The 15,071-nt window shown below is 39.0% G+C and overlaps 1 protein-coding gene across 1 annotated transcript; it reads left to right on the top strand.

The window, feature by feature from the left end:
* The first annotated feature begins 3,183 nt into the window (after nucleotides 1–3,183).
* LOC141538734 (carbonyl reductase [NADPH] 2-like) lies at nucleotides 3,184–14,645 on the top strand. The gene is made up of 8 exons (XM_074260477.1): nucleotides 3,184–3,249; nucleotides 5,027–5,124; nucleotides 6,533–6,687; nucleotides 7,509–7,551; nucleotides 11,674–11,773; nucleotides 12,200–12,264; nucleotides 12,384–12,501; nucleotides 12,808–14,645. Exons 1-8 carry the CDS (start codon nucleotides 3,198–3,200, stop codon nucleotides 12,909–12,911), a joined length of 735 nt encoding a protein of 244 aa, XP_074116578.1. The 5' UTR covers nucleotides 3,184–3,197; the 3' UTR covers nucleotides 12,912–14,645.
* Nucleotides 14,646–15,071: the final 426 nt, after the last annotated feature.

The raw sequence follows: 15,071 nt of genomic DNA, 5'->3' as shown, positions 1-15,071 counted from the left end.
TGTACACATGTATAGCTTTCCTATCCTTGCTGATTCTTTGCTTTAATTTGGCTCCTAATTTGCCTGCTCCCCCCATGGATCCCTTCTTTATCTTCTATCACACACTTTGTTTTCTATCTGCCCAGTTCCCCCTTATTTTTTTTAGAAATTTTTTTATAGTATATGTGTAGTATTGAATTATTTAACCCATTCTCAATGTGAGTAGATTTTCAGAACTATGAGCTCTCTTCCCTTGAATTTCTCTGTCTATTCTTCCTCTGCATCTCATTTGTATTACAGAATTACTATTTTTACCTTACCTCTGCCCCAATCTGTCTTTTGAGCTGCCCTATTGTTGATGTCAGTGTTAAACATATGTATTAATTGTCCATGTTGAGTGCCTTGAAACTGATCTTTGATATGGGTTCTTATGTTAAATTTTCTCTAAAATTCATGTTTGGTTGACAGAAAAGTTTGCTGCAATGTCAAGTTTGTTGAATGTCAATTTTTTTCTCATTCGATATTAGATAATTTTGTTGGATATGACTAGCTCCAACACATTTGAATTGTTTTTTAATTGCTTCTTGGAAATTTTTCTCTCTAATTTGTGGGTTTCAAAATTTGGACATAATATTCCTATCTGTTTCCATAAAGGATCTCATTGAGGTGGTAATTAGTGATTTTTTTATATTTCTACTTTCCCCTCATGCTCCATCATTCCAGGACAACTTTATTGGATTATTGATTACATTATTGTGTCAAGGTCCTTTTTTTGGACACAATTTTCAGACAGTCCAATTATTCTTAAGTTTTCTCTTCTTGATTTGCTCTCCAGATCTATTGTTTTTCTTATGAGATGTTTCACATTCTGTTCTTTTTTTTTTTTCATTCTTTATAATCAGTTTTGTCATTTCTTGATCTCTCAACTTCATTGGCTTCCCCTTACCTAGTTCTAGTGTTCAAAGAATTACTTTAATCTTTGAGACTCTGTATCTCCTCTTCTATATATACTTTAGTTTTTCCTCAATAACTTTTGTTTGATTTTTAAATTCTTCTATAAACTCTCTCTGGATAGGGAGCTATTTCAGGCTTTTTAGGGTAGAAGCTCTTTTTTTACTTCAATGTCCTCTTCTAAAAATGAATACCAATATTCCCTGTTCCCCAGTGCATTTCGATGGTGGGGTTCTTTCTTCTTTGAAGATTCATTTTAAAAAAATAAAAGGTATTAGTGTAAGACCCTCTATTCATGGCAGTCATGTCTTTAGTTTTACTTGAACTTTCCCCTGTGACCTAGAACTCCAAACCAAGAACTCCATCCTTCAGCAAGTGCCCACAGCCAGTAGTATCCCTGTCTCACTGCCTCTGCATTCACAGGTGTGCTGGTTCCTTCTCTCTCAGGGCCACATCCCAGCAGCACAGCTGGGCCTGACTTTCCTAATGAGCTGATGTTCCCCTCAGTCTTCCGGGGCTCAGACTCCACATGCAGTGTGGAAGATGAAAATTGTGTTCCTGTTGAGGCTCCAGCCACACCCAGCTTATCCCAAGTCTCCCCACTTAATGTTTTTGCAAACTGAGCTTGGAAGTGTTTGCATATCATATGGAGTCAATCTAGGTTCAGGGTCTTCAGATCTTCTCCATTATATTGAAGGACTTTGTTCTGTCCCAAGTCTTCTTGATTTTTCACCAGTCTATGTTTACTCTGAGATGCAAATTTGTTCTATTTGTGGGAGAAATGTGGAGAGCTTGAAATTACCAACCTGCTCCACCATCTTCCCAGAATCCTCAGTTCTTGTAAATATTTTCCAGGTTTTTCTGAAATCATCTTTCTTGTCATTTCTTATAACACAATAGTATTCCATTACAATCATTCACTGTAAGTTTTTTAACCATTCTCCAACTGATGTAGAATCTAATTCTTAGCCATTACAAAAATATATTTTCGCAAAAATATTTGACCAACCTACTCTGCCATCTTCCCAGAATCCTCCTCTAACCCCCATTCTTTTCAAGAAACTTTCCCACAACTTGGGAATGATAATGTAACAAGCAGGAGTGACAAGGCACAACCTTGGAAAAAGTGTGTGAAAGAAAGGAAGTTGGACCTGATATCTTTATTCCATTATGTCAAGGCCCAGGCTAGTTCCTCTGAAGGGTTCAGAATCAGTCCTTGTCAGGATAAGCAAAAGTCCTTGTCTCACGTTGCACGCCAATATGTAAAGTTCTGTTGTCTCCAGAAACTGCCGATCGCTCTCTGGGAAGAGATCTGCTGTCTCAATCCCAGACTAGACTCTTCTTCCTCCAGAGAGCCGTCCCGACTCTGTCCTAGAGTAGACTTTTCTTCCTCCAGAGAGCAATCCCACTATCCTTCAAGGATGTCTACATTGTCATCCAAAAGCCAGGGCTGCCATCTTGTGCCTTGACCCAAACAATGAGCACTTCTTGAAAAGAGAAAAGGGATCATCATTAACCCCAATTACCAACCTTCCCACTGATTATGTGAACCCTAATCCTACAGTGTTGTTTACCCTGCTCTTTGCTATCTTTCTCTCTTGGAATTTAGCCTGCTTTTACTAGCATTATAATTATAACAAAACTTTGCCTTTCAACTTAGAAATTATCAAAGCTTCCAAAAAAATTTTGGGACACCTGTGACACTAATCAGGAATACCAATTTATTTTTAAGGATCCCCTACCCCCTTGAGTCTCAACATAAGAAATATAAGTGAGATACTTGTAAAGCAATAGCTCATTTCTGGGCACACAGTAGATACTAACTGCTTATATATTATAGATCTACAATCTAATAATCAACAAATACTCATTGCATTAATTGTAAGTAGTTTCCAAATTCCTATTATTTTCAGTATCATGCTTGGCATTGCAGTTAAGGTATTGTTCAAAGATTTTAAAGACCCCAGTCTTTCCTGGTACCCTGTGCCACCATCACCCAGAACTAGGGTGGGGGAATATCTTGGGAGAATCATAATTCTGATGCAACTTTTCCCTACCTATGCACATTTCTGTCTTCAAGAGTACAGCTAAATGTCACTAGTTTCCCTTTTATGTAATCTTGACAATTTTTTTTTTGCATTGGGTGGGGCTTATTCCAAGGTTGTATGGCCCTACCTCTTGTTCTCTGGCCACAAGCCAGCCCTATGAGAATATAAAGCCCTTTTTGGAGGAGCCCCTCACCTGTCCTGGGCTCTCCTTCCAGCACCATGCAGATCACCTTCAATGGACTCAGAGCCCTGGTGACCGGTGCAGGGAAAGGTGAGAATGAAGGGGAAAGGGTTGTCAGGGGGAACTCAGGTCCAAGATCCCAATCCTCCACAAATGTTGCCTAGATTGTGGGAAAGATGAAAGATTAAGCTACAGGATGTTCTTCCAGATGAAACACTGAGAAAGTATTCTCAGGTAATTAAAATATTTGGGAAGAGAATCTGGCTTAGATTATATTTTCCTCATCAAGAACCCATCTGCTGAAGCCTATCCAGCCCTTCTCAGAATGTTTTTAAATGCATAAAACAAAATCATAGGATTACCAAAAAAAGATAATTACATTGAAATACAATTATCAAGAAATATTTTTTGACGTTCCAAGACCTCAGGTCAATAACCTCTGGTTTTAAAGATCAGGGCCTGTGGGGTATGTGTGTGTATGTGGGCATGATAACTGAACCCATCCTGTCTGCTCCTTAAATCAAAAGCACCCTCTTCCCTCATCCATAGTATTTTGTGAAGAGTTTTGGGGAGGAGGGATTTAAGGATGCTACAAATTGACTTCAGGTAATGATAGTGCAGTGAAGAGAGCTCTGGCCTTAGATTTGAATTGAAATTCAGCTTCAGATACTTGCCAGCTGTGCAACCCTGGGCAAGATTTCACTCAGTTTCCTCATCTAGAGAAGTAAATGGCAAACCACTCCAGTATTCTTGCCAAGAAAACCCTAAGTGGGGTCACAGAGTCATATACAGCTGAAACCACTCAACAACACAGGTTTAACAGAAATCCTCAAATCCTGCCATGAGTCTTAAGGCTAAGTCTTTATCCTTCTCATTCAATCCTCCTTGCCAACATCAGGATCCAATCTAGGATATTTAGGGAAGAGAGACAAGAGAAAGGAAATCCTGCAGCCTGCTCTCATTGCTGCTGGAGAGGTTGGGAGAGGGGGAGGAGAGCTTGTAGAAGAGGGCTGGCCCTCTTAGGTATAAAAAAGTTTGTTTGTTTGTTTTTTTCTCCCTTCAAAACTCAAAGAAAAAATATTCAAAGCTTAGGAAGATTCAGAAGGGTGGGAAACATGTCTCTGAAGAATTTGTGGAACAAAGCTAGTATGCATTAATTGGACAGGAATGTATGATTAGCTTGAGATAATCCTAAAGAAAACCACACAGGGGCTATATTTCTAACAGCCCATTATCTTTGCAAAGAAATCTGAACTTTGCTCCATTCAAACCTTGCATAATGAACACGGATTAAAAAAGTGAAGAATACTTGCTAGCACTAGAAGGTATTGTTTAATCTTTTGCAGCACGTTCCAAAAGTCTTACGGCAATTTAAAGCTTAATTTTAAAAGTTTTACGATTTAAATTTTAAGTTAAATTAGTTTAAATTTCAAATCAACTTTAAGTATTTTTAAAGAAGGAACAACCTTGAAGTATGTTGGAATTCACAATGTCCCTTTTGCTCAGTGAGGGACCACAGAGTAGAGAATTAACTGGGATCAGAAGTTTATATAAATTTGTTCAAGTTATTCACTGTAAGGGGCAGCTAAGTGGTGCAGTGGATAGAACACCAGCCTTGAATTATGGAGGACCGGAGTTCAAATCTGGTCTCAGACACTTAACACTTCCTAGCTGTGTGACCCTGGGCAAGTCACTTAACCCCAGCCTCAGGGGGAGAAAAAAAAAAAAAAAGATATTCACTGTAGGCTAAGAACCCCAGCTATGGCAGTTTTTGGTGAGGAGTGAGACAGCAAAGGTAGCATTTTGGAGGAATACTTGTAGTCAGGGCAATGGACCTGAGATGCCATAGATCCATTTGCTCCTACAGGGATTGGAAGGGATACAGTGAAGGCGCTGCATGATTCTGGGGCCAAAGTGGTGGCTGTGAGCAGAACTAAAGAGGACCTGGTCAGTCTTTCCAAGGAGGTGAGGAAGTTCAGCCCTGAACCCCATTCCCCACTTTCTAAATCTCATATCCAGGCAGAGCAGTGCTTGCTAATCTTGGCATGGGGAACCAAACATCTTTTTAAATAAAGAATTATTACATTTTTTTAGTTTTGTACCCCTTCTTATGAGTATCACAAAGGGTATGGACTCCTCAAAATATGTTTTTAAATGCATAAAATAGAATAAAATATAAAGGAAACCAATTATATAAATGCATAAAATAAAATACAGATTATATCCAGAGACCATTATCAAATTACAAAGAAAAGGTAATGGGGGCCAAGGTCAAGAACTCTTGATTTCAACCAACATTTTTTTTTATTAATTACAGTTTTTATTTACCAGATATATGCATGGGCAACCTCACAGCACTGACAATTGCCAAACCCTCCCCCCCCAACCTTTCCTCTCCTTCCCCCTCCCCAGATGGCAGGTTGACCAATTCATGTTAAATATGTTAAAGTATAAATTAAATACAATATATGTTTACATGTCCAAACACTTATTTTGTTGTACAAAAAGAATCAGATTTTGAAATAGTGTACAATTAGCCTGTGAAGGAAATCAAAAATGCAGGCGGACAAAAATAGAGGGATTGGGAATTCTATGTAGTGGTTCATAGTCATCTCCCAGAGTTCTTTCCCTGGGTGTAGCTGGTTCAGTTCATTACTGCTCTATTGGAACTGATTTGGTTCATCTTATTGTTGAAAATGGCCACGTCCATAAGAATTGATCATCATGTAGTATTATTGTTGAAGTATATAATCTCTTGGTCCTGATCATTTCACTCAGCAGCATCAACCAACTTTTAAAGATAATTCTGTTGGAGCCAAAGAGATCATCATGTTCCTTGATACTCCAGATGCCACCCTATGTGTGAGAGATGAGGCAAAGGACTTGGAGAAGCTGATACAAGACAGGGGGCAGAAAAAGAGATTTTAATTAGGGAGTAGAAATAGGCCAACTGGAAACTAGCTGTTTACACCAATTATTCTTACTACCTGAAAGGCTGGCTCATGTTATTTTTAAGCAGTCAACTGAGCTTTCAAAGGGCTACTAAATTTCAGTGTTCTGAGCCCAATTTCAATCTTTAACTAGAAATAAGCTCTAGGCCTTCACCTTCACAGCTCTTGAGACATAAGATCACAGGAGACAAAAAATTTAGAATTGAAAATGACCTTAAATCATATAATTCAACTACCTCATTTTATAGATAAGGATGTAGAGCCATAAGGAGGGTATAATTTTGTCCATGGTCACATAGATCGCTTCAGTTTTCTCTTTACCCTATATAGTTCTACCCATTTCTCCTCTCCCCCTTTCTATTTCCTATTTCCTTTCTCCTCTTAGGGGTATATTCATGACATTTGCCTCTCTTGCTCAACAGTGTCCAGGATTAGAGCCAGTCTGCGTGGACCTGGGAGATTGGGAGGCTACCTCACGAGCTCTGGGAAACATAGGTCCTATAGACCTATTGGTAAACAATGCAGCTGTTCTTCTGAATGAGCCCTTTTTGGAGGTCTCCAAGGAGGCTTTTGACAGGTTAGAGATGGAATTAGAGGGAGGGGGAGAGAATAGAAGAACCAAGACAGGCTCTGGGGGGCTTGAAGGGGCCCTAAGTGGGTCAAGGAGTAAAGGAGTTAGGATATAAACCAGACAGAGAAAAGAAGCATGAAAGTTCCACTCCTTTCTTTTTTGTTTATTAATCTTTTTATTTTCAAAACATATGCATGGATAATTTTTCAGCATTAACGCTTGCAAAGCCTTTTGTTCCAATTTTCCCTCCCTTTTCTTCACCTCTTTCCCTAGATGGCAAGTAATCCACTATATGTTAAACATGGTAGAAATATATGTTAAATCCAATATATGTATACATATTTATACAATTATCATGCTGCACAAGGAAAATAAAATCAAACAGGAAAAATGAAAAAGATAATAAAATGCAAGCAAACAACAAAAAGAGTGAAAATGCTATGTTATGAACCACACTCAGTTCTTTCACTCCTCTCTCTGGGTTGTATATGGCTCTCTTCATCAGAAGAACATTGTTCCACTCTTTTCTAGAAGAAGAGCAGATCTCTGTGCTTATAAGGAAGTGGATGGGGAGGAAAAGACAATGCTGGGGAAGTGGAGGGTAGGGATGATAGAGAGTTGGGAGAAGGCAATAAGAAACAAGATCTCAGCCCTGCTACTAATTACTTATGTGATTTTGAGTCACACTCTATTTAGGTTTCAAATTCTACTTCTCTAAAATCATCTGAGTTAGATGATGATATCTTAAGGTTTCTTCTAGCTCTAAATATGCTATGAACCCTGGGGAGAAGGGAGGCATCCATGACTGATACAGTATTTGTCTGTAGGACCATCAATGTGAATCTTCGCTCTGTGATCCAGGTGTCCCAGGTAAGGATGATAGACCAATATCTAGACTCCAGCTTCTTAAACTATTGTGACTCCATATCGGCTCTTGTAACTGAATGTAGGGGTTGTGAAATTGTGATTTTTATTAGTTAATGTTTTATTTCTTTACCTATTTTATATACCTATATATCTGAGGCCACATAAGAATTTATCAGGGAAAATGGGATCATGAATGGAAAAAGTTTAAAAAGACCTGGTCTAGTTAGAGGCCATGGTCAATATAATTTTGGAGCCTGGGGATCATCAATCAGCAAGTCTGGTGCAAATAAGTCACTAATCGACTTTGTAATTAATGTAATAAACACATATTAACTGCTCCCAGACTTTTTGAAGAGCAATCGGGTAAGACAAATAAAAGTTATGAAAGTAATACTTTTTGACCTAATAAATCCAATATTGAGAATATATCCTGAAAGTGTTATAAAACACACACACACCCAAGTCATGTCTAGTCTTTTCATGGCTACATTATGCTGTTTTTTGTGATTGAGTCATTTCAGTTTTCCCTGACTCTTTGTGACCTCACTTGGAGCTTTCTTATTAAACATTCTAAAGCATTTTCCCACTTCCTTTGCCAACTTATTTGGCAAAGAAAACTGAGGTAAACAGGGTTAAATGATTTGCACAGGGTCACATAGCTAGTATTTGTGTGAAGCCAGATTTGAATTCAGGAAAGTCAGTTTTCCTGACTTCCAGCCCAGTATTCTTCTTTATTGCACCACCTAGCAACCAGACATTGTATGTAATAGCAAAAATAAATAAATAAATAAATAAAAAGCAGAAGAAGAAAACAAAAGAAATCAAAGCAAACTAAATGTCTACTAATAAGAGGCTGGTTAAATTATTGATGGTGCATGAATGGAATGGGATATTAAAATGTTAAGAACAAGCATGAGAAATATAATGAAATTTGGAAACTTGATAGTCTATTCTCCAATAAATTGAGAGGGAAATAAGCAAGTAGGCAGTTTTCCAAAGGAGAAACATATTCTCCAATAGAAACCTTTTCCCACCCCTTAATGTCTTTTTCTTTGATGTGATCACATCAGAGTCCATTCACAATCACATCCTCAGTCCCTGTGACGCTCCCCTTTGTCTGCCCCAGTGTCAGATATAGTTTGCAAGAGTTATAGATACAGCTTTCTCATCTAGGCATGTGAACAGTTTAACCTTTAAATAAATATTTTCCCCTGTTAACCTTTCTATGGTTCCCTTGAGTCCTGTGTTTGCAAATTAAATTTTCTGTTTTAATTCTATTTTATTCTATTTTATTTTTTATTAAATTATTTAATTTATTTTATTCTATTTTAATTCTAAGTACCGACTGAGCACTTAGTAAGAACCTATCATCTCATTATCTCATTAGCACTTAGTAAGAATCTAACATTTTCCAATAGAAATAATTAAGTCTCTGACTTCAGTGAAGATCCATCTTTTCTCCTGAAAGATGATGCTAAGTCTCACTGGATAGTTAATTCTTGGTTGTAACCCCAGGTCCTTTGCCTTCCGGAATATGGTATTCCAGGTCTTCTGATCCTTTATTGTAGAAACTGCCAAGTCCTAGGTAAACCTGACTATTGCTCCTTGATATTTGAATTGCTTTTGTCTACTAGCTTGCAATATTTTTTCCTTGATAATATAGTTTTGAAGTTTAGCAACAATGTTCCTTGTGGTTTTCCTTGTGGAATCTCTTTACAGAGGTGAATGATGAATTCTTTTGACGAGTATTTCCTCCTCTATTTCTAAAATATTGGGGCAGTTTTCTCTAATGACTTCTTGTAGAGTGCTATCCAGGCTTTTTTTTTTTTTTGTCATGGCCTGCAGGTAGGCCAATAATTTTTAATTGTCTCTTCTGGATCTATTTTCCAGGTAAGCTGTTTTGCCAATGAGGCATTTAACATTTCTTCCATTTTTCATTCTTCTTAGATTGTCTGACTGATTCTTGCAGTCTCACAAAGTCATTAGCTTCCATTTGCCCTGTTCTAGTTTTTAATGTGTGATTTTCTTCTGTTATGTTTTGTATCTCTTTTTTTTTTTCATTTGGTTTATTCTACTTTTTAAGGACTTGTTTTCTTCAGAGAGTTTTTTCCCCCCTCAGTTCTTTTCTCATTTTTTTCTTCTCCCTCTCTTCTTTGCCTTTTGGAGTCTTTCATGAGCATTGCCTGAGAAGCCTCTTTGGGCTTGAGACCAACTGATCTCCCTCTTTGTGGATATTCTGTCCTCCTCTGGGTTGGTGTTTTAGTCTACCTTGCCATCATAGTAGCTTTCTATGGTCAAGCTTATTTTCTGTCCTTTTCTTTTGCCCTTTCCTCTATTTTTTACTTTGATGGTTGAGTCTGTTCCTTGGGTACAGGGGGCACTGTCCCAAGCTTCCTGTACAATTCTAACTTTGGCTTTGAGCACAGCACCCCTTTGTGTTTGCAGAGTGTAGCTTTGCCTACTCTATGCAGGTAACAACCTGGTTTCCTAGAGTTTGCCTTCTGAGCTGGGACTGGAAGCTGTCCCCCTGCTATGCTCCTCTGCTGAGCCCTGAGGGTCTCAGTTGCTGATTTTCTGTGATTAAGACCCTCCCACTCAATTTCCCAGTGATGAATAACCCTTTCAAACCCCAGTGAGACTGATTTTTCTTGAAGGTTTTCCAGTCTGTCTTGAGCTGGAGAGAGGTTTCATTTAGTCAGATTCTGTTCAGAGGCTCGATTTTATGTGGTTTTCTAGGGAAACTGGGAGAGCTCCAGCAGCCTCCTGACTTTACTCCAACATCTTGGCTCCACTCTCAGAATTCTTTCCAGGTCAACAAAAATTTTCAAGAGCCAAGGGCTAATTGTCTGCAGAGTTCTGCTGTCTACTTCAGGAAGTAGGAGTGGATTTTTCTACATAGGGGGTCTTCAAACAAAGAATGAATGGCCATTGATCTTATAAGTTGTAGAAGACAAAACAGAAATGATTGGTTTTTATATTTGATCTGAGTCTATCAGGCTCCAAACAATGACCAAATGGAGCTTGGGCTGGGACCTCTTGGTGGTGAGAATCAGAGTAGTTTTAGTTTAAGGCATGGTCCTTAGGAAAGAAATCTAGCTAGTAAACCCCAAGATACTTTAGGAGAGTTCAAAGATCCAAAAGAAACAAAAAATGGCTCTTAAAAGCATCCATAGGAAAGGGTATGATACTCTATGTGACCAGAGAAAGGGAAGAAAGGAAAGAGTGACTTTGCATAGCCCTCCCTCACTTTCATGTCATGCCATCACCTTCCTAATGTCATGGTCCTTTTCGAGAATAAAGGACAATATCAACAAGTTGTAGAAGAGATTCCTGTTCAGCTGATACAATTGTTAGAATTCTGGATCTGGAGTTAGGAAGATTTGAGTTCAAGTCTGACCTCGCTACACTTATTAGCTTTGTAGCCCTGGACAAACCTCTCTCAGGGGATCAAATGAGAAAATGTTTGCAAAAATCTCTTTGCTTATCTTAAAGTGCTATTTAAATGGTAGCTATCATTATTATTGAGGGCAGCTAGGTGGCCCAGTGCATAGAGCACTGGGGTTAGAATTAGGAAGACATCTTCCTGAGTTTAAATCTAGCCTCAGACATTTTTTAGCTTTGTGATCCTAGGGAAGTCATTTAACCCTGTTCGCCTCAGTTTCCTCATCTGTCAAATGAACTGTAGAAGGAAATGGTAAATCTCTCCAGTATCTTTGCTATGAAAACCCCTAATGTAGTCAAGAGGAACTCAAGCATGACTGAACAACAACTACTACCAGAGGAAAAGTGAATGAGAATGAATAAGTAAATAAAATCCTAATGGGAATTTTAAGAGAAAGTAACCAAAAAGTTATGATATTTTATGAATTAATTACAATACATGTAGATGTAAAATATTCATTAGCAAGTTTATTTAGTCTTGGTGGTGTTCAACATTAAGTTTTTAATGATATTTATTTTTTTTTAAAGAATGCATTTGAGAGGAATTAGTTACCCCTATAACTATACTTTTGGCCCTCTAAATTTTAAAGCTCTGGGATAAATCCTATTTACCCCATTCCAGTTATAGCTCTAAGGAGTAGAAGGCAGTGAAATCAGGATCCCTCTCCTTCCATTGGTTTCCAGATCGTTGCCAGAGGGATGATTGCTCATGGGATCGCAGGATCCATTGTCAATGTCTCCAGCATGGTCTCTCAAGCCACTATTCCTAACTTGACCAGCTACAGTGAGTGTCCTCTCTTCTTTGCCTGCTCCTACCCAGTCCCTGAATCAATCCCTGAGTTCTAAGTCCATGGGCAGAATGGAGTCCATTCCTTAGTTAAATTTGAGGCATAGTGCATTGGATTCAGAATCAGAAGAAGACCCATTCTGAATCTTAATTCTGACACCTCTGTGACTTTGGAGAAACTGAGGCTTAGAAAGAGAAATTAATTAGACCCTCTTTAGAAGATCATAACAGAACTCTCCCTGCTAGCTCTATAATCGTACTACCCCATTCTCCTCCTTCCCCTCTAAAGTTCTGGTTTTTCTACTTTCCGAGGAAGCCCCCTACAATCTTCTTAGGGATAAGAATCACTAAGCTTAAGGAAAGCAGTGTGACTCTCCCAGACTGGGTTCCTTATAGTTTTTCTCCTTTCCTTCATTCCTCTAGGTTCCACCAAAAGTGCAATGGACATGTTGACCAAGGTGATGGCCCTGGAGCTTGGGCCACACAAGGTGAGAGCTCTTGGGGAATGAGAGTTACAAGTAAAGATATGGAACTAGGAACTCTTAAGACCTATGGGAATAGGGAGTCGGAAAAATTCAGGCTGAGGGCTGCCTCTTTTGGTATTCAGATCCGAGTAAATACAGTGAACCCCACAGTCGTCCTCACTAACATGGGAAGAAAGGTCTCTGCTAATCCAGAATTTGCTAATGCTTTAAAGGAACGCACTCCTCTGAAGAAGTTTGCAGGTATGCATATGTCTGTATCCATAAGTAAGGTGAGGAGGATGACCATTGTCTCCCTGCCCCAGCAGGATTTCATCAGAGAATTATAGATCCACAGCATAGCTGGGTGGTTAGGCTATGTCATCTCTCCTTCTGCCCAGACCTTCTCTGCTACTCTCCCAACTTCCTGTTAATATTAGGGTGGGAGGAAAGGAGCCCCCAGGCCCAACTCAGCCCCTCCTCTAAACAGAGCCAGTTCTATAATTTTACTCTCTTGCTCCCCACTTTGAAGAAAAACCCTTCCTCTTACCTTATCCCTTCTCCTTGCAGAGGTGGAGGACGTGGTTTACAGCATCCTCTTTCTTCTGAGTGACAAAAGTGCCATGACCCATGGCTCAGGCATTCTGGTTGATGGCGGGTACCTGGCTGCCTAAGCTCCAGTGGGGGGGGGGGGGGGGAGGGAGGAGTCCACAGAGATGAGAACAATGAGTGGGAATTCTGCTTCATTCCCCCCACTCCCTCCCTGCTATAAAGTCCTACACCCTCATTTCCTTCTCCTACTCAATCATTAGTCCTTCCCAAACCACCTATGGTTCCTACCCCAACTAAACAAAAAGGTCCCACCTTCTAATCATCTCCCAGGAGTAGTAGCTTCTTGGCTTTCTCAGAAAAGCCTTCATTTCAATCCCACTTACATTCCCTTCCCCTAATGCCCCAGTGGATAAATCTCAGAGAACACTTAGATTCTACCTGTGATTCCCTTGGCTCTCATACACCAGTAATTCTTTGGGAAGCAAAGTCCTATAACCCACTCTTTTTTCACCCCATTTCCTCCTCTAATTGGTTCTAGATTTGGAATCGGTACATTCCATTTTGATTCTAACCCTAGCTCTAGATTTTAGTGCCTGGTCTGGGAAAGTCACAACCTCTCTGGGCTTAGGGTTAGACTACATGGCCTATAGGCTTCCTTTCCATCTCTAGTCTATAAGCCTAGCAAGCAGAGGATTCAAGCCTGTAACACAACAGTGAGAAGGAAGAGAGTTGCTTCTTTCCAGATACTACTGGGAATGGTGGGAGTCAAGGTGAGCCTGGAGACAGGGAAAGGTAACAATCATCAATAAATCTGACATGGAAAGACTTTGAGATTCTGCATCTCCTTAAAAGTATATGAAATCATGCCCTGAGCTAGGAGTCCTAAGGGCTGGGTTTTAGTTCCTATTCTGATAAGACCTTGGTCAGTGACTTTAGGTTTCATCATCTTTATTTTTTAATAGCATTTTTTCCAATTGTATGTAAAGACAACTTTTAATATTTTTTACTTTTTTAATAATTTATTTTTACAAAATTTTGAGTTCCAGATTTTTCTTCCTTTCCTCTCTCCCCTCTTCCTAAAACAGTAAGCAATTTGATATGTTATACACATGCAATCATATAAAACATTTTTCCATTATTAGTTGTTGTAAAAGAAGAAATATCAAGATTTCCTCATCTTTTAAATGAGAAAGTCAGACTATTGTGATCTGCACTTTCAACTCTGATAATCTAGTTTTGTACATAGAAATTAGGATCCTAATACTTGAATTGAGAGTACCTTTCCCTTGAAAAATCCTTGCTCTTCAACAAAAGCAATTTAACAAGTCTTTATTAAGCACCTATGATATACAGACCACCAACTAGGCAATTGGTGGAGACACAATTCTTTAGTTGTTTTTTGGAGTTTACAAACAAGGGAATGAATCTCTTAATTAGTCATAGTGATGTGAACTCTAAACCAGTCCATTCTGTTCCCTTAATCGGGAAATGCTAGAGGTAAATTTTCCCAGACTATCTTGTTGCATATAATGATGTGAAGCCAGAACTCTTAATCTGATCCTCTGGCCTCCATTGTTAGTAATTCTAATCTATTCATTCAGTCTCCAAACTCTGAAACATATCTCTGAACAAATCTTGGGGTTTGATCAGTCACACCTGGCTCCTCCTTAATCCCTCCCTGGCTTCTTCCCAACCCCTTCCATACTACTGCCCTACCTCTCTAGATCCTGCCTCTGCTTCTCCCATTCCCTGAGATAAAGGTTTCCTGAAGGAGGAAGCAAGATGTAATCATTATGATTCTGCTTTGCTTAGTCACAACTGATTAAGTCCATGAATTATATCATGTAATAAATGGAAAATCTTTGTAACCTGTGATATATGTCTAACCTGATTATTTCATGTTGCGAATCATTATGTCCTCCCAAATCTATTTTATGAATTTATTTCATATTACCACTTAATACAACTAGAGGTAATAGGGACCTCCATGGTCCCCAACTGACACTGATGCGGTTTGCCTGGTGGTCTAGATTCCTGGTGGTTTAGAGGTTAGTAGCAATAAAAGAGTTGTTTGAATCAACTGCAGGTTCTAGGAGTGAAAGAATTCACTCATTCCTGAATATTAGTTGCAAAATGAAAGTTTATTGTTGGATAGAAACCAGTTTACCAAGAGACTGACTTTTATAGTGGCAGATCTATGGGAAAATGGAGTTTTTTTACTGAGAATGCAGTTCTCAGCCCAAGCAGATCAAACCCATTGGGAGCTGGGACAGCCCAAGCAG

The sequence above is a fragment of the Sminthopsis crassicaudata genome, chromosome 4, assembly GCF_048593235.1.
Source record: "Sminthopsis crassicaudata isolate SCR6 chromosome 4, ASM4859323v1, whole genome shotgun sequence".
In the NCBI taxonomy this organism is placed as follows: domain Eukaryota; kingdom Metazoa; phylum Chordata; class Mammalia; order Dasyuromorphia; family Dasyuridae; genus Sminthopsis; species Sminthopsis crassicaudata.
The sequence above is the reverse complement of the archived record's forward strand: the minus strand, read 5'-3'. Positions and strand labels throughout refer to the sequence as shown.

Bases quoted from the DNA above. Each gene is read 5' to 3' on its own strand.
- LOC141538734 (XM_074260477.1), top strand. From the start codon at position 3,198: ATGCAGATCACCTTCAATGGACTCAGAGCCCTGGTGACCGGTGCAGGG. The intron at 6,688-7,508 runs GTTAGAGATGGA...ATTTGTCTGTAG, and splicing joins TCCAAGGAGGCTTTTGACAG to GACCATCAATGTGAATCTTC. The intron at 12,265-12,383 runs GTGAGAGCTCTT...TTTGGTATTCAG, and splicing joins TGGAGCTTGGGCCACACAAG to ATCCGAGTAAATACAGTGAA.